At 43.0% G+C, this 25,794-nt stretch overlaps 1 protein-coding gene across 1 annotated transcript in view; it reads right to left on the bottom strand.

The window, feature by feature from the left end:
- The window catches only part of LOC124010161 (hypoxanthine-guanine phosphoribosyltransferase-like), a 30,356-nt gene extending 7,122 nt beyond the window's left edge, over nt 1-23,234 (bottom strand). The window contains exons 1-6 of the mRNA XM_046322545.1: nt 23,086-23,234; nt 22,793-22,965; nt 22,487-22,593; nt 20,164-20,347; nt 19,842-19,907; nt 168-185 (exon numbers count right to left, since the gene is read on the bottom strand). Coding sequence (XP_046178501.1) covers nt 168-185; nt 19,842-19,907; nt 20,164-20,347; nt 22,487-22,593; nt 22,793-22,843 — 426 coding nt within the window. The 5' untranslated portion in view covers nt 22,844-22,965; nt 23,086-23,234. The remainder of the gene's footprint in view (nt 1-167; nt 186-19,841; nt 19,908-20,163; nt 20,348-22,486; nt 22,594-22,792; nt 22,966-23,085) is intronic.
- Between the last annotated feature and the right edge of the window lie 2,560 nt (nt 23,235-25,794).

The raw sequence follows: 25,794 nt of genomic DNA, 5'->3' as shown, positions 1-25,794 counted from the left end.
AATATGACCCTGGTCTGGTAGAACCTAGACCTACATACAGAGAATGAGAGCCATGAGGCAATGTCCTCTGCTCCCCCATGGCCTGGATAAACATATGGAGTATTTGATGGATGCACTCAGACTTAAATAGAGAAGAGGAAGGGGGGGGGGGAAGCATGTTGACTCACCTCTACGATTAGGACGTTCTTTTGTGAGCATGTCATAGAAAAAAAGAGAAAGGAAGCAGTTATGCATGGGTAGGAATACATAATGACTTATCTACCAATCTTTTAGTTTGCAAGAAAGGCATTTCACTGTACTTGTGGATGTGCATGCATCCCAAGACAACGTTTGTATTTATTATGGATCCCCATTACTCTTCCTGGGGTCCAGCTAAATTAAGGCAGTTTATACAATTTTTAAAACATTACAATACATTCACAGATTTCACAACACACTGTGTGCCCTCAGGCCCCTACTCCACCACTAGCACATATCTAAATATGAATAACATACTAAATCCATGTGTACGTATAGTGTGTGTGTGCGTGTGCGTGTGTGCGTGTGCGTGTGCGTGTGCGTGTGCGTGTGTGTGTGTGTGTGTGTGTGTGTGTGTGTGTGTGTGTGTGTGTGTGTGTGTGTGTGTGTGTGTGTGTGTGTGTGTGTGTGTGTGTGTGCATGTCTCTATGCCATTGTTTGTGTTGCTTCACAGTCCCTGCTGTTCCATAAGGTGTTTTTTAAATCTGTTTTTAAATCTAATTTTACTGCTGGCATGAGTTACTTGATGTGGAATAGAATTCCATGTAGTCTATGTAGTACTGTGTGCCTCCCATTGTCTGTTCTGGACTAAGGGACTGTGAAGAGACCTCTTGTGGCATGTCTTGTGGGGTATGCATGAGTGTCCTGTGTGCAGACAATTTGGTGCATTCAACATCTCAATACCTCTCATAAATAAAAGTAGCGATGAAGTCAATCTCTCCTCCACTTTGAGCCAGGAGAGGTATTACTATTATTAATATATTAATATAATATTATCTCTGTGTACATCCAAGGTCCAGCCGTGCTACCTTGTTCTGAGCCAATTGCAATTTTTCTAAGTTCTTTTTTGTGGCACCTGACCACACCACTGAACAGTAGTCTAGGTGCGACAAAACTAGGGCCTGTAGGACCTGCCTTGTTGATAGTGTTGTTAAGAAGGCAGAGCAGCACTTTATTATGGACAGACTTCTCCCCATTTTAGCTACTACTGCATCAATATGTTTTGACCATGACAGTTAACAATCTAGGGTACTCCAAGCAGTTTAGTCATCTCAACTTACTCCATTTCCCACATTATTTCCCATATGTTCCACATACAATGCTTTTAGTTTTATAAATATTTAGGGCTAACTTATTCCTTGCCACCCACTCTGAAACTAACTGCAGCTCTTTGTTGAGTGTTGTAGTCATTTCAGTCGCTGTAGTAGCTGACGTGTATAGTGTTGCATCATCAGCATACATAGACACTCTGGCTTTACCCAAAGTTAGTGGCATGCCATTAGTAAAAATGGAAAAAAGCAAACAGTTGTCCTGGGGAATTCCTGATTCGAACAGGATTATATTTGAGAGGCTTCCATTAAAGAACACCTTCTGTGTTCTGTTAGACAAGTAACTCTTTATCCACATTATAGCAGGGAGTGTAAAGCCGTAACACATTTCCAGCAGCAGACTTTGATCGATAATGTCAAAAGCTGCACTGAAGTCTAACAAGACAGCTCCCACAGTCATTTTATCATTAATTTCTCTCAGCCAATCATCAGTCATTTGTGTAAGTGCTGTGCTTGCTGAGTGTCCTTTCATATAAGCATGCTGAAATTATGTTGTCACTTTGTTTACTGTGAAATAGCATTGTATCTAGTCAAACACCATTTTTTACATAAGTTTACTAAGGGTTGGTAAGAGGCTGATTGGTCGGCTATTTGAGCCAGTAAAGGGGGCTTTACTATTCATGGTTAGTGGAATGAATTTAGCTTCCCTCCAGGCCTGATGGCACACACTCTCTAGTAGGCTTAAATTTAAGATGTGGCAAATAGGAGTGAAAATATCATATGCTATTATCCTCAGTAATTTTCCATCCAGATTGTCAGACTGGTGGCTCGTCATTGTTGATAGACAACAATACTTTTTTCACGTCTTCCACACTGACTTTACGGAATTCAAAAGTACAATTTGTGTCTTTCATAATTTGGTCCGATATACTTTGATGTGTAGTGTCAGAGTTTGTTGCTGGCATGTCATCCCTACGTTTGTTTATCTTGCCAATTAAAAAATCATTAAAGTAGTGTGAAATATCAGTGGGCTTTGTGATGAATGAGCCATCTAATTCAATGAATGAAGGAGCCGAGTTGGCTTTTTCCACATTCAAAATGTAATTTAATAATTTAAGGTGCCCCAAAGCTTTTTACGATCATTCTCTATATACTTTCTTTGTTTCATAGTGTAGTTTCTATTTCCTTAGTTTAGTCACATGATTTTTTTATTTGCAGTACCTTCGCCACAGTGTGGCTGACAGACATAATTGCCATAACTTTCTCCTCAACCCTCTCAACCAATTTTTCAACTCCTCATCTATCCAAGGGGATTTAAGTTTTTACAGTCATTTTTTAATGGGTGTGTGCTTATTAGTAACTGGAATAAGTAGTTTCATAAATGCGTCAAGAGCAGCGTCGGGTTGCTCCTCATTACACACCACAGACCAGCAAATATTCTTTACATCATCAACATATGAATCACTACAAAACTTCTTGTATGACCTCTTACACACTATATTAGGTTCAGCCTTTGGAACTTCGGTTTTTCTAGATATGGCTACTATTTTGTGATCACGACATCCTATTGATTTGGATACTGCTTTAGTAAAGATGTGATCAATACATGTTGATGATTTAATTCCTGTGCTGTTTGTAACTACCCCGGTAGGTTGACTGACAACCTGATCCAGGTTGCAGGCACTGGTTACAGTTAGAATTTTTTTCCTGAGTGGGCAGCTTGATGATGGCCAGTCAATATTTAAATCACCCAGAAAATATACTTCTCTGTTGATATCACATACATTATCAAGCATTTCACACATATTATCCAGATACTGACTGTTAGCACTTGGTGGTCTATAGCAGCTTCCCACAAGAATGGGCTTTAGGTGAGGCAGATGAAACTGTAGTCATATTTCTTCAACAGTCTTTAACATTCGATTGTCTCAAAGCTTTACAGGAATGTGGTTCTGAATATAGACCTCAACACCGCCTCCGTTGGCATTTCTGTCTTTTCGGTAGATGTTATAACCATGTATTGCTACCACTGTATCATCAAATGTATTATCTAAGTGAGTTTGAGATAGCCAGAATATGAATATCATCTGTTACAAGAAATGTATTGACTTCATGGACCTTGTTTCTTAGGCTACATATGTTAATATGGGCTATTTTAAGCATGTTTCAGGGTTGCTTGATTGTTTTTAATGCTTTACTGGGAAGCTTATCAGAGGTAGACTTACTCATGTTATTTACATTGGCGCTGACAGTGCAGGGTGAGCTGCATGAAGTGGTCTTCCTACTACTGCACACCGCCTCAGCGCTAACAGTGTAACTCTGTTTTATAGGCTCATGATTACTGCTTACAATAGCTGTAGGGTAAACAGATGTATTTGGGGTACATCAATTAAATTACCTACATCGTGATTGCCAATGTCCCTAAGATCATGTACATTTGATGCAGCATTATGATGACTCATTCTCACAGCTGGTCTTGGATCATTTACCAGTCATTGTTTCAATGCAGCCTTGAAATGTGTGGACACAGTCCAGGAGCCAAGAAGATTTGGATGGACTCCGTCATTCCCGTAGAGTATCTTCTGCTTCCAGAAGGTGTCAAAGTTATCAATAAAAGTGACTCCAGCAGAGCTACAGTAGTATTTTAGCAAGATGTGTAATACCAGCAGTCTGCTGACTCTTTCACACCCGCGGCCCAACGATGGTATTGGACCTGAAAATATTGGCCGTCTTTTAATGCTAGAATTTGTTTTTTAAATTCATTTTCAAATGTACACGGTCTGGTGAGGTTGGGAGTGCCGAGGATCTGAACCCCAGGTAGAAGCCACCGGAGAGGGAGACAGAACCGAGGATGAAGACGCAGGTACTTCTGGATCCGATCTTGATTGGGAAGCCACCAAGGACAATGCACCGGAACCTCTGGATCCAGGGAGGCAATGCTGTTTCTAGTCTGTGTCAGTTCCGGGATCAACATCTCCATTGAGACCCCCGTTGCCAGAGGACACCTTCTTCGACTTCCACGGCGAGTTGAACCACTCGGTTGAGATGGATTTGCAAAATGTACATAAAGCAGAGACTCCATAACCACATGAAATAGCTATGCATGTTTTATACCAAGTGATTTAAAAATGACAAACGTAAAAAAATATATATATATACACTGCTCAAAAAAATAAAGTGCTTTCACTCTAGTGGTAGCATGAGAAGGAGTCTACAACCCACACAAGTGGCTCGGGTAGTGCAGCTCATCCAGGATGGCACATCAATGTGAGATGCGGCAAGAAGGGGCAGCAGGGTAGCCTAGTGGTTAGAGCGTTGGACTAGTAACCGGAAGGTTGCGAGTTCAAACCCCCGAGCTGACATGGTACAAATCTGTCGTTCTGCCCCTGAACAGGCAGTTAACCCACTGTTCCTAGGCCGGCATTGAAAATAAGAATTTGTTCTTAACTGACTTGCCTGGTTAAATAAAGGTAAAATAAAAGAGTGTCCAAACCATGGAGGCGGCCGTAGGAGGGCAACAACCCAGCAGCAGGACCGCTACCTCGCCCTGCAAAATGACCTCCAGCAGGCCACAAATGTGCAGAAACAGACTCCATGAGGGTGGTATGAGGGCCCGACGTCCACAGGTGGGGGTTGTGCTTACAGCCCAACACCGTGCAGGACGTTTGGCATTTGCCAGAGAACACCCAAGATTGGCAAATTCGCCACTGGCGCCCTGTGTTCATCACAGATGAAAGCAGGTTCACACTGAGCACATGTCTGGAGACGCCGTGGAGAACGTTCTGCTGCCTGCAACATCCTCCAGCATGACCGGTTTGGCGGTGGGTCAATCATGGTGTGGGATGTCATTTCTTTGGGGGGGCCGCACAGCCCTCCATGTGCTCGCCAGAGGTAGAGGGCCTGACTGCCATTAGGTACCAAAATGAGATCCTCAGACCCCTTGTGAGACCATATGCGGTTGGCCCTGGGTTTCTCCTAATGCAAGACAATGTTAGACCTCATGTGGCTGGAATGTGTCAGCAGTTCCTGCAAGAGGAAGGCATTGATGCTATGGACTGGCCCGCCCGTTCCCCAGACCTGAATCCAATTGAACACATCTGGGACATCATGTCTCGCTCCATCCACCAACGCCACGTTGCACCACAGACTGTCCAGGAGATGGCGGACGCTTTAGTCCAGTCAAACTGTCCACAGGAGGAGATCCCTCAGGAGACCATCCGCAAACTGTCCACAGGAGGAAATCCCTCAGGAGACCATCCACAAACTGTCCACAGGAGGAGATCCCTCAGGAGACCATCCGCCACCTCATCTGGAGCATGCCCAGGTGTTGTAGGGAGGTCATACAGGCACGTGGAGGCCACACACACGACTGAGCCTCATTTGGACTTGTTTTAAGGACATTACATCAAAGTTGGATCAGCCTGTAGTGTGGTTTTCCACTTTAATTTTGAGTGTGACTCCAAATCCAGACCTCCATGGATTGATACATTTGATTTCCATTGATCATTTTTGTGTGATTTTGTTGTCAGCACATTCAACTATGTAAAGAAAAAAGTATTTAATAAGAATATTTAATTAATTTAGATCTAGGATGTGTTATTTTAGTGTTCCCTTTATTTTTTGGAGCAGTATATATAAATATATAATATATATATATATATATATCTCAGTAAAATAATTACTGCAATTGAATTGGCAACAATGGGAAATCATAGTAGTCACAAACCACAGTTGAGTCCCTTCCACTGGTATAATGTTGATTTGTCTTGAATAGCTTTTCTTACTTTGAGAAAATAATAAGTAATCTTTTGTCGTTGGGAATATTAATCTCCATGTGTCCTGTAAAATATTGAATCCTTGAATTTGCCTTTTTTTATTGATACATCTGTCTAACTTGCTGAATCCTTGATTTAGGTCACCTGCTAAATACAATAGTTCCTGTCTGAGTCTGATCTAGTATAGCTTGAATTATTTCTACAGTTGAAGTCGGAAGGGTGGAGTCCAATTTAGGTTGGAGTCATTAAAACTTGTTTTTCAACCACTCCACAAATATCTATAGTTTTGGCAAGTTGGTTAGGACATCTACTTTGTGCATGACACAAGTAATATTTCCAACAACAGACACACTATTTCACTTTAATTCACTGTATCACAATTCCAGTGGGTCAGAAGTTTATATACACGGAGTTGACTGTGCCTTTAAACAGCTTGGAAAATTCCAGAAAATTATGTCATGGCTTTAGAAGCTTCTGGAAGGCTAATTGACTGGAATTGGCAGTGTACCTATGGATGTATTTCAAGGCCTACCTTCAACCTCAGTGCCTCTTTGCTTGACATGGGAAAATTTAAATAAATCAGCCAAGATCTCAAAAAACAAAAGTCTGGTTCATCCTTGGGAGCAATTTCCAAACGCCTGAAGGTAGCACATTCATCTGTACAAACAATAGTACGCAGGTATAACACCATGGGACCACGCAGGCGTCATACCACTCAGGAAGACACGCTCTGTCTCCTAGAGATGAACATACTTTGGTGCGAAAAGTGCAAATCAATCCCAGAATAACAGCAAAGGATCTTGCGAAGATGCTGGAGGAAACCGGTACAAAAGTATCTATATCCACAGTAGAACGAGTCCAATATCGACATAACATGAAAGGCCGCTCAGCAAGGAAGAAGCCACTGCTCCAAAACCGCCATAAAAAAAGCCAGACTACATGGGGTCAAAGATTGTACTTTTTGGAGAAATGTCCTCTTGTCTGATGAAACAAAAATAGAACTGTTTGGCCATAATGACCATTGTTATGTTTGGAGGAAAAAGGGGGAGGCGTGCAAGCCGAAGAACACCATCCCAACTGTGAAGCAGGGGGTGGCAGCATCATGTTTTGCGGGTGCTTTGCTGTAGGAGGGACTGGTGCACTTCACAAAATAGATGGCTCATGATAAGGAAAATTACGTGGATACATTGAAGCAACGTCTCAAGACACCAGTCAGGAAGTTAAAGCTTGGTCGCAAATGGGTCTTCCAAATGGACAATGACTCCAAGTATACTTCCAAAGTTGTGGCAAAATGGCTTAAGGACAACAAAGCCAAGGTGTTGGAGTGGCCATCACAAAGCCCTGAACTCAATCCTATAGACAATTTGTGGGCAGAACTGAAAAATCGTGTGAGCAAGGAGGCCTTCAAACCTGACTCAGTTACACCAGCTCTGTCAGGAGGAATGGGCCAAAATTCACCCAACTTATTGTGGGAAGCTTGTGGTAGGCTATCCAAAACATTTGACCCAAGTTAAACAATTTAACGTCAATGCTACCAAATACTAATTGAGTGTATGTAAACTTATGACCCACTGGAAATGTGATGAAAGAAATAAAAGCTTAAATAAATCATTCTTTCTATTATTCTGACATTTCACATCCTTAAAATAAAGTGGTAATCCTAACTGACCTAAAACAGGGAATTTTTACTAGGATTACATTCCAGCAATTGTGAAAAACTGTGTTTAAATGTATTTGGCTAAGGTGTATGTAAACTTCCGACTTCAACTGTAAAAACACCACTTTTGCCCCTGGGGGGATATACAATGAAATCAATGTGTATTTTTTGCCCATGTAAAATACAATTCAAAATGAGAAAAGCATCCTCCTTGGTCCGTGTGCTGTGGTCCGTGTGCTGGGATGTAAGGGAAAAGGGTGTATTCTTATTCATCAGGATGCCTACACCTCTGCTGTTACTACATTAAGTGGCAGCATAGGCCTCTCCAACCCAGCTCCTCTTTAAATATTCCATTTAAAAATGTTTGCCCACCCAAGCCAAGCTGGTCAACCTCCCATCCTTGTCCACCCAAGCAAAACAAATAATAATAATAATAATATATGCCAAAACCTCCCATCAGTCATGTGTCATACATTCTACGTATGGGTGGTCCCGGGGATCGAACCCACTACCCTGGCGTTACAAGCGCCATGCTCTACCAACTGAGCTACACAGGACCACGTCAAAACCTCCCATCTTTTCCCGCCCCCCCCTTTTCCGACACATTTACACCCATCCTTACGTCAACTTACGAGTCCATTTTCCTTCATTCACATACAACATATAGACACTCATTCTCTACCGCCCTCCTACACATATTCACTCTCCCTCAGAGTCCCATTCATATGCAGTCACACACACCTCCCTCCATAGAACAGTTGACATACATGCTATATTTCCCCCTTTGTATTGTCTTTTCAGTATTTATGTAGCCCATTAGCATTGGCTACTTCTATGGTTACTTCATAGAGAAGAATAGTTACTTGGGGAAAGTAGAGTATAGATTGTATGGGGTGAGGGGGAAATAATATTGTGTCAATTTACAATAAGCTGGTCTTAGGCATCACTGTACGTAGCCTAGTGTGCTTATCAATTTTCTTCCTCTTCATCCTGAACAGAATGTCTTTCTTGCGTTTTTTTCTCAGCCTAGCAGACAGGTCCTGGATGAATTTTATGGACTGGCAGTGGATTTTGATCTCCTTCCCCCTTAACCCTTCAGAATGTTGATTTTGGTCTGAAAGTTGCATGGCTTGAAGATTACCATGCAAGGGTATTTAGCGTTCTTCTGTTTCATGCCGCTCCTATGGCATTTTTTTCCAGATCTTCTGGTGATATACTCACGTGAAGTTCTTCTGATATCAGTTTGACCATGTAGCTGGAAAGGTCTCCTTTTTCCTCATCTTCCAGTAAGGACAATATTCTCATGTTTCATCATTCTATTTTCTTGCCGGTCCAATTCATCTTCTAAAGTTTGAAACAGTGTTTCCAAAAAAATAACGTTTTGTTGTCTTGTTCGTTCATGCGCACACCTTGTTTGTGCGTATCTGACATGATAGCCTCTACTTTCTTTTCAAGTGAATCTACTTTCATTTCATTCTATTTTCAGTTCATTTGTTTTGGTGGGCATTGAGAGCAATGTTCTGTTCTGTTCATTACTCTCATTTGTTGCTCCTTTTCCTCTGGGGGAAGCCATGGCTTGTTGCGTTTGTGTCACTGCGTTGCGTTACCAACTGATTGGTTCGCTGTTGTACACAACTGACCACTCACTCTCTCCCAGTTGCTTGGGGATATATTTATCTATTGATTTTAGAGGCTTAATGATTTATTTATTTTTACCCCTTTTTTCTCCCCAATTTCGTGGTATCCAATTGATATTTACAATCTTGTCTCATCACTGCAACTCCCCTGCGGACTCGGTAGAGGCAAAGGTTGAGAGCCCTGCGTCCTCCAAAATACGACCCTGCCAAACCGCTCCGCTTTTTGACACACTTAACCCTCCAAAATACGACCCTGCCAAACCGCTCCGCTTTTTGTCACACTTAACCCGGAAGCCAGCCGCACCAATGTGTCGGAGGAAACACCGTCCAACTGACTACCGTTGTCAGCTTGTAGGAGCCTGGCTCGCCACAAGGAGTCGCAAGAGCACGATGAGACAAGGAAAGCAAGGGAATCCTGGGCAGCCAAACCCTCCCCTAACCCGAAGACCGCTGAGCCACTTGTGAGGCCCCATTAGAGGATTAATTTAAGCTCTGTCTGGTTTCTACATATAATCAGTTCTGTCGGTACAGAACGGAGCTACTCACACCCTATGCGTCCCTTCGGTACGCGAACGCGCCTCATAAGTCTGAACCAATCATAGACGTCTATGTTTCACAAGTTTGGATAGTACAGAACAGTAGAGTAGAATACAGTATAATGTACTTTATTGTACTGTACATCTCTACCTTCCTGTACTCTACCGAACTTTACTGTGATGTCCAAATTTGTGAAACATAGACGTCTATGATTGTTTCAGATTTGGTCTCGCCCAGACCAAGCAAATTAGGTCATGTTTGGGGGTGGAGCTTATTACAATTATAGCCAGTGTGTGGAATAATACCCAAATATGCAAAAGACGGATATGACATATTTCCACCTTTTGAGTTTCATATCCATAATTATGCATTTCTGTATAGTACAGATCAGGGACTTAATTTTGTTATCGGATGTAATTCCACTTCACCTACTCTAGTTCAATAACCAAAATATGTGTTTTTAAACTCAAGGAGTCATGTCAAAGCTGACACCCCATTCTTTCTGCAAACATCTTTGAATCGTAATGTGGAGCAGATATTTAACAGTTCGGGGAAAATGTGGTCGTATAAATAACTGTGGGAGATTTTACCATAACTCTGGACTTGCCCCTATGCTCACACAAAGATATTGTGAAGTCAGTAACATACAAGTGACTAATGGCTTCATAACACTAGCTACTCAATTGGTGTTTTCCCTGTAGACAAAGTGATTCATTATGATTAAAAGTCTTGTTTTCCAGTTACAGAAGAACAGAACATTCCTGATATTGCAAAATTAAAATCAGAGGCATGCTTCACACTGTTGACCCACTCAGGAAGGGACAGCCAGCCAATACCAGACACCACATGTTGGGGACAAAATATTGGCATTTCGGCAAAACAAAGGCTTCCTACCCCGTCATCCAGGGGCATGATCATACTCCTCCTGATTATTAATGCTAGCAGTGTGACTTACTACATGATATTAGTGATTACACAAGGCATGTCTGAAGGATGCCTTGCTTATCTGCTTAATACGAACCAAGGCATTCTCAAGAGAAGACATCCCAAACATGATGTGTGAAAACAAACTTAGCTACATACAGTAGTAGTGCTGTCATTTCACGTGAAACAAAGGATGCAGTCAAGCAGAAATGAAGCCATGCTGAGTTGATGCTTTGTCTGTCTGGGGCTCAGTAGTGTCATTAATTCCTTCCAGACAGTAAAGAATTATTAACCTTAATCCTCAATCCAGACAGTGTAAACTACGTGGATACAAACTGGAAGGTGTGACATAATAACATTAATGATCAATTAGCATAGTCTCTAGCTAGTATATACAGTACATCATTAATAAAAAGTGGAAACTCTCCCTAGGCCGCAATTACTTCATCTAAAATATTTCACACACAGTCCAAATATTCTATGTGAAGAAAAGCAATAGAGCAATGAGTTAAACTCACCACCCCATAATTCAGTGGTTCAGCATGTTCCTACACACTGACATCCGGGCCACGCCTCACTACGGGGTGTACCAGTGTGTGTACAGCTTGTGTGTGTGTGTGTGTGTGTTTTGATTTATATGCCAGCAGCATCTCCCTCGCTGACCTTTGATCCCATTAATGGCTGTATGCACATAAACAGATTAGACTAAGCCATTGTCTTGTTCTTATTAAGAGACAATGAGCAATAGTGACACTTCTTGTATGACATCAGCAGATATTTAAACAAAATGTACAGCATGCTGCTAATATAATCTATATAAGTAGCAGGACTATTGGTCGCAGCAGTGACAGAAATAGTTATAAATTCTAGTCTTGGCAAAAAAGGAAAAATGTGGTCATAGCTCTGATCAGGGCCATTACTAACCACAGCCGTTGATTTGAGCTCCAAAGCTTCTTTGACACTTCTTCTGAGAAGAGACATGGGGAAGACTGCCCCATTGTGGTTGCTGAGAGACACTGCAAAAATCTCACCCAGTTCAGATTAACAACAACTACTACTGAGAAACACATGATCATGATCATATCCACTGCTTTCAAGACACATTTGAGTTTTTTTTAAATCAGTACCGGTATTGGCTCAGTATCGACATCTCACTATGGGACACGTCTTCTTTTGCGGGTCATTGGTTGAAGCCTTATTCAATCACGCCTAACAGGCCAATCAGAGCTTTGTGGGTGTATGCCCCGTGTCTATATAACCCTGCACTGCTCTGGTTTCCTCATTCTTTGACTCTTCTTAAGTCTATTTGGTTACTAACTCGTTAAACAGCTTTCTTCAGAAACCTAGCTCTGAACTTAACTGTTTGTTTCGGTGTGGGTACCACCCCACCACAGAGCGTTGAGTGGCTTATTTTCTATTATCAGGAATTCTGCTTTACCAAGTGACGTTACCTCAGTTGTTGGCTAGCTACAGTACACCTGTTGCCTACACACAATTGCTGTTGTAAGCTAGCTAGCTCCACTGCTTTAGCATCCCTCTAATAGCAGGTTCCCACACATTTGACCTACTTCTACCCAGGGTCTCTGGCTCTCAGTCAGTTCCCACCGTTCGGAGTTAGCTAGCTGAACTTTTGAATGTCTTGACTAGTTATTGGGCTAACGGCACCACTGGTGTTTTAGCTAGCAACCTCTAGGCTAAAATCCCAGTTAGGTTGTTTAGCTAGGAATGTGCGGTGCTATTTATTCTGTGTGTTACCCCACCATTGAAGCATCATTTTTACATTCCCCTGTGAAAGATAACCCCAGCCGTTTGTTCTACCTCAGGTGAAGATAGCCAGCTAATTAGCTAGCATCACTGTTGGCACTACTTTAAATACACCAAAAGTATAAAGACAGGATTTATTTCCCACCACGCTGGTAAATAAAGATTTCTGTTTCTACTTACCTGGCTCAAGCTCAAATTACCCTGTGTCTCTCCCAACTTCACGTTGTATTGGTAGCGCGTTGCTAGCTAGCCCCCCGGTAATTCCATTTGCTTTGATTGTCCGGTCGAAACGAGATATCAACAGGTTTATTGGCCAAGTTGTCAGGGAAGGGGGAGAAAAAGCAGCGCAAGCCTAGCAAAGCATGCCATGGCAATTGTGGTCATTGCATATCCGGAACGGATTCCCATCCGCATCCCTCATTGACCCCGCTAGTTGTGTGCATTGCACTCAGCTGGGCTCCGGTGTCCTTAGACGTAGAGCGAAGTACATGGAAAGTATTTCCCAGGCCTCGTCCTTGCTCGAGGACAACTCTGTTGATAAAAAATTCTCAGAGGAAAGAGAAGCTACTCAGGCATCTCCTGCTTCAGGATGATTCGGAGAACCCCCACCTTTCCCAGGGTGTGGACCTTGATTCCGACGAAATCCAGAAGTGCGGACGAGGGCATGTCTCTAGCCACATCAGGCAGCGCCGTCTCTGACCAGGAGATGGATTACGCCCCTGAATAATTTCTCCCCTCTGCTCAGTTTGTGCTACTTAGCCATACTGACTGAAGAGGTGGGCCAGGAGTCAATAACTGACCTCCACATCTTCGAGGCAATCAGATCTACTGCCACCTAACTTGATGTTGAGTATCCTACGCCTCCCCCACCTGCCAAGCTAATGGAGCTAAGTCACCTTGCCGACCATACCACCCGGACCCTTAAGTGTACCGCTGACGCTTCTGGGAGGGTCATGGCGCATGTGACCTTTGGCCAGAAAGTCCTCTAGCTGAACAACGCAAGGGTGTCAGAAGGAGAAGGGAAAGATCCTGACTGTACAGATCAATTCCACCAGACTGTTTGGACCAGCCATATCGGAGATACAGACCAGGTTCAAGTTACCACGGAAACAAGCCCCTAAGCCCATGTTCTCCCAGGTCGAAACCATGAGGCCTCCCTTCCAGAACAGAAGGATCCCTAAGAAGCCTCAGCAGCGGCACACCTAGCGCAAGACCGGGGCTCGAGAAGCTGGCAGAGCTCCTCTGGCGTCGACAAACAGTGTCCTCGGGACACACAAGCTCATTTACACACGGCAGAAGTGTAGCACAGGAGCCCCCCACCATAAGACACATAAGCCCTTGTTGGGGCAGGTCAACACCAATGTTCCCCAAGTCTCGAGGGCGTCCTTGTCTGGGCCACCAGGCCCGGCAGGCCCCGGTCCCTTCCATGGGACAGGTTGCCCACATGCAGTGTTGCCCCCAGGGGACAGGCGGGTTCCCTTGCCCCTCACAGAGAGCAGTGGTGCACATGTGCAGCCTCCCCATGGGTCTTACATCCAGTAGACCAAGTGTACAGACTACAAATTGCAGGGGTCCCCCGCGTTTCATGGTAACAGTGCATTTCACTGCACACAGGGAAGCGATCCGAGTCCTCAGAGACGAGATTCAGTCTATGTTGACCAAGGGAGCCATACATGTGGTACCAAAGGAGGAAGCTCACCGGGGCTTCTTCAGCCATTATCCATCCTGGATTTATGGCACCTCAACAAGCATCTGAGAGTCTACAGATTTCGAATGCTAATGCATGGTATGCTGTTTGATTCATGGTATGCTGTTTGAGTTTATCCTGGACACAGGAGATATCTAAGGTTCGTCTTCGAGGGCATAGCCTGCGAATATCTCACCTTATCAGACGGTCTGTTCCCTTGCCCCATGGACCAGCACAAAGTGTGCTGAAGCCACCCTAGCACTCCTATGGGAGAAAGGCGAAGGGCGTACAGTGAACGGCATATGGTCATAATCTATTAGTACAGCCCATATCAACGTTCTTGAGCTCTACACCGTGTTACTAGCCCTCAGGCACTTCCGTCCATTCCTACAGGGCCAACATGTCCTGGTCAGGTCAGGCAATAAGTCTATGGTGGCTTATATCAACAGCCAAGGACGAATGCAGTCTAATCAACAACACTCTCTGGCGAGAGAGATCTTGCTATAGAGCAGAGAAGATCTGTTGTCTCTGAGCAAATGAAACATGGTGAAGCCCCAAAATTGCCCTCTCTAGAAGCATGTGTTTCAGACATAAGGAAGTGGATGGCTGCAAACGTTCTACTTTTAAACTCGGACAAAACAGAGATGCTTATTCTAGGTCCCAAGAAACAAAGAGATCTTCTGTTGAATCTGACAATTAATCTTAATGGTTGTACAGTCGTCTCAAATAAAACTGTGAAGGACCTCGGTGTTACTCTGGACCCTGATCTCTCTTCTGAAGAACATATCAAGACTGTTTCAAGTACAGCTTTTTTCCATCTACGTAACATTGCAAAAATCAGAAACTTTCTGTCCAAAAATGATGCAGAAAAATTCATCCACGCTTTTGTCACTTCTAGGTTAGACTACTGCAATGCTCTACTTTCCGGCTACCCGGATAAAGCACTAAATAAACTTCAGTTAGTGCTAAATACGGCTGCTAGAATCCTGACTAGAACCAAAAAATTTGACCATATTACTCTAGTGCTAGCCTCCCTACACTGGCTTCCTGTCAAGGCAAGGGCTGATTTCAAGGTTTTACTGCTAACCTACAAAGCATTACATGGGCTTGCTCCTACCTATCTCTCTGATTTGGTGCTGCCGTACCTACCTACACGTACGCTACGGTCACAAGATGCAGGCCTCCTAATTGTCCCTAGAATTTCTAAGCAAACAGCTGGAGGCAGGGCTTTCTCCTATAGAGCTCCATTTTTATGGAATGGTCTGCCTACCCATGTGAGAGACGCAAACTCGGTCTCAACCTTTAAGTCTTTACTGAAGACTCATCTCTTCAGTGGGTCATATGATTGAGTGTAGTCTGGCCCAGGAGTGTGAAGGTGAACGGAAAGGCTCTGGAGCAACGAACCGTCCTTGCTGTCTCTGCCTGGCCGGTTCCCCTCTTTCCACTGGGATACTCTGCCTCAAACCCTATTACAGGGGCTGAGTCACTGGCTTACTAGGGCTCTTTCATACCGTCCTTAGGAGGGGTGCGTCACTTGAGTGGGTTGAGTCACTGATGTGATCTTCCTGTCTGGGTTGGCGCCCCCCCTTGGGTTGTGCCGTGGCGGAGATCTTTGTGGGCTATACTTGGCCTTGTCTCAGGATGGTAAGTTGGTGGTTGAAGATATCCCTCTAGTGGTGTGGGGGCTGTGCTTTGGCAAAGTGGGTGGGGTTATATCCTTCCTGTTTGGCCCTGTCCGTGGGTTCCTCGGATGGGGCCACAGTGTCTCCTGACCCCTCCTGTCTCAGCCTCCAGTATTTATGCTGCAGTAGTTTATGTTGTCGGGGGGCTAGGGTCAGTTTGTTATATCTGGAGTACTTCTCCTGTCCTATCCAGTGTCCTGTGTGAATTTAAGTATGCTCTCTCTAATTCTCTCTTTCCCTCTTTCTCTCTCTCGGAGGACCTGAGCCCTAGGACCATGCCTCAGGACTACCTGACATGATGACTCCTTGCTGTCCCCAGTCCACCTGGCCGTGCTGCTGCTCCAGTTTCAACTGTTCTGCCTGTGATTATTATTATTATTTGACCATGCTGGTCATTTATAAACATTTGAACATCTTGGCCATGTTCTGTTATAATCTCCACCCGGCACAGCCATTAGAGGACTGGCCACCCCACATAGCCTGGCTCCTCTCTAGGTTTCTTCCTAGGTTTTGGCCTTTCTCGGGAGTTTTTCCTAGCCACTGTGCTTCTACACCTGCATAGCTTGCTGTTTGGGGTTTTAGGCTGGGTTTCTGTACAGCACTTTGAGATATCAGCTGATGTACGAAGGGCTATATAAATACATTTGATTTGATTTGATGTGCTAGGCAAACTAAACTCAGGTGAGGATTTACTGTCGCAGTGGAACCCCCAACCCGGGGAGTGGCAAATTCATCACGAAGTTGTCGAGGTGGTGTAGTGGCGTTATGGCAGGGCTTCCGTCGATCTTAACGCAGCGCAGGACAACGCGCACTGTCGCTTGTTCTTCGAGATGAGAGATCACAACGCTCCTCTCAGTGTGGACGCGCTGACGCACAAGTGGCTATACGTGCTTCTGTACACTTTCCCTCCAGTGGGCCTGATCCTCCCCCTACTCTGGAGAGGGTGAGAGCAAATGGTCTACCCCTCATCCTGAAAGCCCCGCAAGCCATGGCAGAGATTCTCCTCTCCTGTATGCGCTAAACACAGGGCAAAATAAACTCGGCAAAAAAAGAAACAGCCCTTTTTCAGGACACTGTCTTTCAAAGATAATTTGTAAAAATCCAAATAACTTCACAGATCTTCATTGTAAAGGGTTTAAACACTGTTTCCCATGCTTTTAACTTTTAATGAACCATAAACAATTAATGAACATGCAGCTGTGGAACGGTCGTTAAGACACTAACAGTTTACAGACGGTAGACAATTAAGGTCACAGTTATGAAAACTTAGGACACTGAAGAGGCCTTTCTACTGACTCTGAAAAACACCAAAAGAAAGATGCTCAGGGTCCCTACTCATCTGTATGAATGTGCCTTAGGCATGCTGCAAGGAGGCACGAGGACTGCAGATGTGGCCAGGGCAATAAATTGCAATGTCCGTACTGCGAGATGCCGAAGACAGCGCTACAGGGAGACAGGACGGACAGCTGACCGTCCTCGCAGTGGCAGACCACGTGTAACAACACCTGCACAGGATCGGTACATCTGAACATCACACCTATGGGAGGGGTACAGGATGGCACCAACTGCCCGGGTTACACCAGGAATGCACAATCCCTCCATCAGTGCTCAGACTGTCCGCAATAGGCTGAGAGAGGCTGGACTGAGGGCTTGTAGGCCTGTTGTAAGATAGGACATCACCGGCAACAACGTCGCCTATGGGCACAAACCCATCGTCGCTGGACCAGACAGGAATGGCAAATAGTTCTCTTCACTGACAAGTTGCGTTTTTTGCTCACCAGGGGTGATGGTCGGATTCGTGTTTATTGTCGAAGGAATGAGCGTTACACCGAGGCTTGTACTCTGGAGCAGGATCGATTTGGAGGTGGAGGGTCCGTCATGGTCTGGGGCGGTGTGTCACAGCATCATTGGACTGAGCTTGTTGTCATTGCAGGCAATTTCAACACTGTGCATTACAGGGAAGACATCCTCCTTCTTGTGGTACCCTTCCTGCAGACTCATCCTGACATGACCCTCCAGCATGACAATGCCACCAGCCATACTGCTCGTTCTGTGCGTGATTTTCGGCAAGACAGGAATGTCAGTATTCTGCCATGGCCAGCGAAGAGCCCGGATCTCAATACCATTGAGCATATCTGGGACCTGTTGGATCAGAGAGTGAGGGCTAGGGCCAATCCCCCCAGAAATGTCCGGGAACTTGCAGGTGCCTTGGTGGAAAAATTGGGTAACATCTCACAGCATGAACTGGCAAATCTGGTGCAGTCCATGAGGAGGAGATGCACTACAGTACTTAATGCAGCTGGTGGCCACACCAGATACTGACTGTTACTTTTGGTTTTGATCCCCCCTTTGTTCAGGGACACATTATTCAATTTCTGTTAGTCACATGTCTGTGGAACTTGTTCAGTTTATGTCTCAGTTGTTGAATCTTGTTATGTTCATACAAATATTTACACATGTTAAGTTTGTTGAAAATAAACGCAGTTGACAGTGCGAGGACGTTTCTATTTATGCTGAGTTTATATACATACACTACCGTTGAAAAGTTTGGGGTCACTTAGAAATGTTATTGTTTTCCATGAAAACATACATTAAATAAGTAGCAAGATTAATAGGAAATATTGTCAAAACGTTGACAAGATTACAAACATGATTTTTAATTGAAATAATAATTGTGTCCTTCAAACTTTGCTTCCATCACAGATACCTCCATTTGCAGCCTTGCAGACCTTTGGAATTCTAGTTGTTAATTTGTTGAGGTAATCTGAAGAGATTTCACCCCATCTCTCAGAATTTGGATTGGTTTGATGGGCACTTCTTACGTACCATACGGTCAAGCTGCTCCCACAACAAATCTCCCACTTTACCACCACCAAAGCACCCCAGATTGCCTCCACCATGCTTGACAGATGGTGTCAAGTACTCCTCCAGCATCTTTTAATTTTCTTCAGTCTCACAAATGTTCTTCTTTGTGATCCAAACACCTCAACCTACGATTCGTCTGTCCATAACACTTTTTTTCCAATCATCCTCTGTCCAGTGTCTGTGTTCTTTTTCCCATCATAGCCTTTTCTTTTTATTGGCAGGTCTGAGATATGTATTTTTCTTTGCAACTTTGCAACTCTGTCTAGAAGGCCAGCATCCCGGAGTCACCTCTCCACTGTTGAGACTGGTGTTTACGGGTACTATTTAATGAAGCTGCCAGTTGAGGACTCTGTTTCTCAAACTAGACACTCTAATTTACTTGTCCTCTTGCACAGTTGTGCACCAGGGCCTCCCACTCCTCTCTTCTATTCTGGTTAGAGCTAGTTTGCGCTGTTCTGTGAAGGGAGTTGTACATAGCGTTGTACCAGATCTTCAGTTTCTTGGCAATTTCTTGCATTGAATAGCCTTCATTTCTTAGGACATGAATAGACTGACGAGTTTCAGAAGAAAGTTATTTGTTTTTGGCCATTTTGTGCCTGTAATCGAACCCACAAATGCTGATGCTCCAGATACTCAACTAGTCTAAAGGCCAGTTTTATTGCTTTTTTAATCAGAACAACCGTTTTCAGCTGTGCTATCATAATTGCAAAAGGGTTTTCTAATGATCAAGTAGCCTTTTAAAATTATAAACTTGAATGATGGAATGATGGTTGCTGATAATGGGCCTGTGTACACCTATGTAGATATTCCATTAAAAATCATCCGTTTCCAGCTACAATTGTAATTTGCAATATTAACAATGTCTACACTGTATTTCTGGTCAATTTGATGTAATTTTAATGGACAAAAAAGTTGCTTTTCTTTTAAAAACACGGACATTTCTAAGTATGCCAAACTTTTGAACAGTAGTATATTTGAAATAGTATTTATTTATGTTATATTTCTTGTGTACAGCAGGGCTACTTACCTTTCCAGTCAGGAAAGAGAGGTCTTCTGCTCCAACAATGTGGAGATCCTCTGTGGACTGATCATTCTACAAGAAAGTGAAAGATTTGGTCAAGTTTGGTGTAAAAGCTTACAGTAATATAGAACATTAATAATACTGTCATAACATAAAAAGTGTTACATACCCATACCACGCATACAAGAAAGAAACACTGCAATTCAAGCTGTGACAATTTTACCTCAAGAAAAATGTATCTGATTTCACAGGGTCTTGGATTGGATTGCATCATGGAGGACTTTTCCACTTGTCCAGCACTTAAAAAAAGTGTTATTTAGGTCCTTACCACATAACTCTTGAGGCGGATGAAGTTGACACTCATGGGCAGAGTGTGGTCTGAGTTACGACTCAGTGCTTTGATCCTCTCCACCAAGTCAGCACAGAACTGGTACCCGGCTTTCAGAACACATAGCACCACAATGTCATGGTCGCCCAGGTCACCCATTATGTTACGGGCAAGCCGTTCTGTCCTGCAACACAATGTGAAGGAAAGGAGTAAAGCCTGTCGCATGCTTTCCAGTCAAAACAGTTATGACAATTCGGTGACGTTTTTGTTCATTTTGATGGTCGGCAGCTTTTTATCCGGCTCTTCGAGCACATTTCAAAAGAGTCGGTAGTTCGGTAACCGAAGTCAACCGTACGACTCCTAGTAGGAGTGGGAAACACGGTTAGGATTCTTCAATGATGTGTTTGTTGTCATTCAACGAGACTTGCACATTTTTTCACTTAAGAAGTACTTTACCAAACATCTTAGTTAGATGTCAAATTGTGTGACTCACATGCTGACTAAACAGCCTCGGCGAGTACGTCCGCATTTTGACTTTGTCTATCCCCACCAGGCGCGTTCATGACATGCAGGTTAAAATAACCAAAACCTACTATGAACCAACTATATTCATTTGGGGTCAGGTCAAAACACACATGAAACCTTTCATTGACATTTAGCTTGCTTGCTGCTGTTTCTTGCTAATTCGGGAGAAAAATTTGGGATTAGGATTGCTATTTTACCGGAGATGCATATGGTCCTTTTTTTTGTAGACTTTTGACCCATTTTAAGTCACAAAATCATGTGTGCTCTACTTATAGAACCTAGTTCTATTTTAGAATAGTTTATTTTAGTGACTGGCTACGCACACGCCCGTTGACACGCCGAAACAGTTTGTATGAAATTATTGAATAACATGTATGTGTACATTTATTTTGCAATGTGGGCAGTTTGGTCAGCTTATAAGGGTGTTTTTACATATAGTTCTCTTTAAAAGAACCAATCTCAGTCCTCTTTAAAGTGAACTCCGGGGTAGAAAAAAGCAAAATAACTACGTTCTCTATGTCTTCACACTGCCCTTGCCTTTGAATGAGGCATCAAATCTTTTGCCAGTTCAGTTCACCTATTTTGTGATCCGAGTCCTCTTTGCATTCACATTGCTAGGTTTATAAAGTAACTTTTTCCAACATTCACTCAATGCCCTCTGGGTTTTTACAAAGTGCCGGCCAAGCCATTCCATCAGTACGAGTTATGAGAAAGCTTTATATACACCTACTTACATTTTGGAAGTGAATAGATTCCATTTAGTTAAAAGATGAGAAGATACCAATAATGTTTACATGTCAATAGTAACAGAATAAATAGCATAAGAATAACTATAGATTAAAACATTCTGGAATGGAAAACTGTACACCCAATTCAGGCTACTGCCCCTTTAAAAGCTCGAATCGATTTTGTACCCTGCTGTAATTCTCACCAAATATGTTGTCTTCTCACACGTCTTCAAACCCCACAAGTGAATAAACAGCTTATAAAGCTGTCTTAGCTTATAGTTCACATATTGCAAATAAATCATTTGAACTAAAAACTGAATCTCTGGCCTCCCGGGTGTCGCAGTGGTTTAAAGCACTACATCGCAGTGCTGGAGGCGGCACTACAGGCGGTGTCACAGCCGGCCGTGACCGGGAGACAAGCGAGGCAGCGCACAATTGGCCCATTTGGCTTTTTTCTTTTTCCGAGCGAAGGTCTTTTAACCTTTTACTGCAGTGGGCTAAATCAGGGACAGAGTGTTTCTTGGTAGTCTTAAACAAATGTACTTTGAAACAGAAATATACACATGGTTATAGACTTTTTTTAAAGAAGACACCTGTACCATGTCAGATATAGTTTAAATGTATTCCATTTTGAGTTTGTATCCCAATATTACACTTTATATACATCTCAGAAGACTGAAATATAATAAAACCCTATGACATAGAAACACTTTTTTCTGTGGGTAATATGAATAACCTTCCACCCATGAGACCACTAGAGGGCGATTTGGTCATTTGACTGTAAGAAAGGATTTTAAGTGATTATGAGAGTCACAGACATTCAAGTTACTAACCTCCATCTCTATATGCTGTAGGTAGGCTATTGGCTTTGCATTCTCACACACTCTGATAACATCCCAATAATGGATTTTAATTACTGCCCTTCCTTGTCCCTTGTTCCGTTTAACCACTGAGGAGTGGGCGACTGATAGTCTTGTAGTTTCCCAATGTCAGTGATCACACAGAAAGAAATATACAAGTGAATTCGTATATAGGCCTAACGTTACTGCATTCAATGCTATATAGTTTACCTGTCCATGATGACACCATGTGGGATGTAAACACACTCTAGATCTCCAGAATAGTGTTTTGGATAGTTAAAGAGCTCTAAACTGTAACCTGGCCAGTCATCGTTGATCTAGGAGGGAAAATATAGTATTCAGTACAAATATTATTTATATACCGTTTAAGTTCCATGCATGCAAGAACACAGTAGACTACAACTTTAGATACTTTGTTGCACATGAGGTTTACACATCATGCACTCATTTTATGTCGACCACTTTCACATCAGTTCGGTAGGCTATCACTTTCCCAACCAATTTCATTGTAATTACCACAATTCCTCCGTCTTTTCCGCCAGTTTGAATGGTCAAATCGTCTGCCATGTTGTTTTCTGGAACCCGAACTCGTTTTCAGAGCCGCAGTACTCACAAGTCAGTCGAAGATCGTGGCGGAGTGTCGAATCACGAGGGAGGAGCGCCACTGTGAAAGAATGTTCTCTTCTCGCCTAAACAAGCAATGCGTGAAATTGCACAAAGTTGAATTGAAATTTGCTTTTGAATCAGGAACGTTTCCTCTCACGACCTCTACATGCCAGAATGTTGAATACAATTATATTTTAACTTACTTTACAGCTTGTCTATACAGTTGGTCCTTTTGGCGGTAGGAATGTGAGACAATATCCCCATAACAATATAATTGTCAACTTTACAAGGTGCTGATTAGTGCTCCCCTGAAGCATGCTTCTAATATTTAAAAAAAAAATGCATGCATGCAAAAGATGCATGCATCGAGCTCGCGCACGTAGTGATATATAGTGGAAGGCAGAAGTTTACATACACCGTGGCCAAATACATTTAAACTAAGTGTTTCACAATTTCTGACAAAGACAATACAAAGGGGGAAATATAGCATGTATGTCAACTGTTCTATGGAGGGAGGTGTGTGTGACTGCATATGAATGGGACTCTGAGGGAGAGTGAATATGTGTAGGAGGGCGGTAGAGAATGAGTGTCTATATGTTGTATGTGAATGAAGGAAAATGGACTCGTAAGTTGACGTAAGGATGGGTGTAAATGTTTCGAAAAAGGGGGAGCGGGAAAAGACGGGAGGTTTTGACACGTTTTGCTTGGGTGGGCAAGGATGGGAGGTTGACCAGTGTAATACACCAGCTTGGCTTGGGTGGGCAACAAAAAATTAATGGAATATTTAAAGAGGAGCTGGGTTGGAGAAGCCTATGCTGCCACTTAATGTAGTAACAGCAGAGGTGTAGGCAACCTGATGAATAAGAATACACCCTTTTCCCTTACATCCCAGCACACACAAACGAGTTTTAATGACTAAGTGTATGTTAACTTCCGACTTCAACTGTATTTCTGAATGCACTACCAGTGCTTTGAAAAGCTGATGTAATTATACTCTCCTTTGGATATATTGTCTTACATTCCTACCGCCAAAATTAACAGCTGCATGGTAAAGTACGTTAAAATAAAATCGTATTGAACATTCTGGCTTGTAGAGGTCATGAGAGGAAACTTTCCTGATTCAAGCTGCCCAATGTGAAATTCTATGCAATTCAATGCCTGGTTTCCAGGCAATGCATGAAATACCGTATAATGGATGAAACCCCTATCCAAGCGTTAGAGAAAGTCATAGGTAAATACGTGCATGGATACACTGTTAAAAGATCACAAAAGTAAAACATTTCTTTAAATCATGTGTACATAGACCATCTAATTGCTCGTATTTCAACCTTCAAAATCAGTCTAAACTCCCATGTGAATTTTTCTCATTATACTGAGGGAAGTGGATTAACGTTGCCATCTTGCGGTATGAATTTGTTTTTGCATAGAGCTACTGATGTGGTGGTGAGTACATCCATGTAGTATATCCATTCACCACAAGAGGGACTTCTGTTAAAGGATTAAGGGCCACTCCCCACACACAGACACACACCACACTGCAGAGCTGGCCTCTGCTCAGAGGTCCACTGGCCCCACACATGTACCAAACACTAATGTTCCACTGAAACATTTAACCATATAAGTTAATGTAATAAGGTGGATGCTTATATTTGTGCTATTTCACACACATACAAGTGCATATTATATTCATGTGTGAATTGGAAATCTGTTTTTTGTATATCCCAACTTCCTCTGAGAGGTCATGGCCAAGAATCCGAGACCCCTCTCCTCTCCCATTTTTATAAAACCAGACAGGATCCTTTTTGTTTATTTCTGTTGTGGAATAGCTCTGTCGCTCCACATTAGTGGTGGCTGCTGGGGGTTGTTTAAGATGGTTGGAGAAGGTGTCTGCGCCACCCTCCTTCGCCATGCTTCACAGTGCGGGCCCATCCACATCCACAGCAGCTGTAATTATTAAACAAGGGTGTAATAACAGCTGGAGAGCCAGATGTCAACAGAGAGAAACATTTGATTTTGATCAGCCAGTTTGATGTGTCACCTCTAAGGAATGGTAGTTTAACACGAACCCAGGGTTTCTAAAAAGAGTTCAAAGATCTGGAGTCGAGAGCTTCAAGTTCCTCAGGGTCCACATTACTAAGGAATTAACATGGTCCATACACATCCACACCGCTGTGAAGAGGACACGACAGCACCTCTTCCACCTCAGAAGGCTGAAAAGATTTGAGAGCATCTTGATTGGTTGCATCACTGTTTGGTACGGCAACTGCAAGGCACCCAACCGCAAGGCACTACAGAGGGTGGTGAGTAGGGCCTAGTACTTCACTGGGGTCGAGCTCCCTGCCACCCCAACCTGGTCTCCGAGCATTTCGCATTATTCTGTAGGATAATCTGAGAGACTCTATTTAGCCTATGTTATGTTTTTATGGTATGTATTAATTTGTGAATATCCATCACCCATTTCGTATGATATTTTACAAATTACCATTTGGATTACATGTTACGAATTTGAAAAATGTACAATATGAAACAAATTTGCCAAACGTACAATATGTTACAAATGTGTACAAAAATGTATGATGTGTTAGGAATTCTAGCTAGATGGCTAATGTTAGCTAGGCTAGAGTTTAGGGTTAAGTTTATGAGTTAGGTTACAGGGTTCAGGCTAGGGTTAGGGTTAGTTAAAAGGGTTAAGGTTAGGGAAAGGGTTAGCTGAACATGCTAAGTAATTGCAAAGTAGCTAAAAAGTAGTAATAAGTAGTTAGCTAACATGTTAGGGTTAGCTAACATGCTAAGTATTTGCTAATTATTAAAATGCTAAAGTTGTCCTTGATGAGATTCGAATTCGCAACCTTTGGGTTGCTAGACATTCCCATTATATGCCCGACCACACACCCTACTTAAATGTTTTCCTT

This window comes from Oncorhynchus gorbuscha, linkage group LG22 (assembly GCF_021184085.1).
Source record: "Oncorhynchus gorbuscha isolate QuinsamMale2020 ecotype Even-year linkage group LG22, OgorEven_v1.0, whole genome shotgun sequence".
NCBI lineage: Eukaryota > Metazoa > Chordata > Actinopteri > Salmoniformes > Salmonidae > Oncorhynchus > Oncorhynchus gorbuscha.
This window is presented reverse-complemented; position numbering and strand designations above follow the sequence as displayed.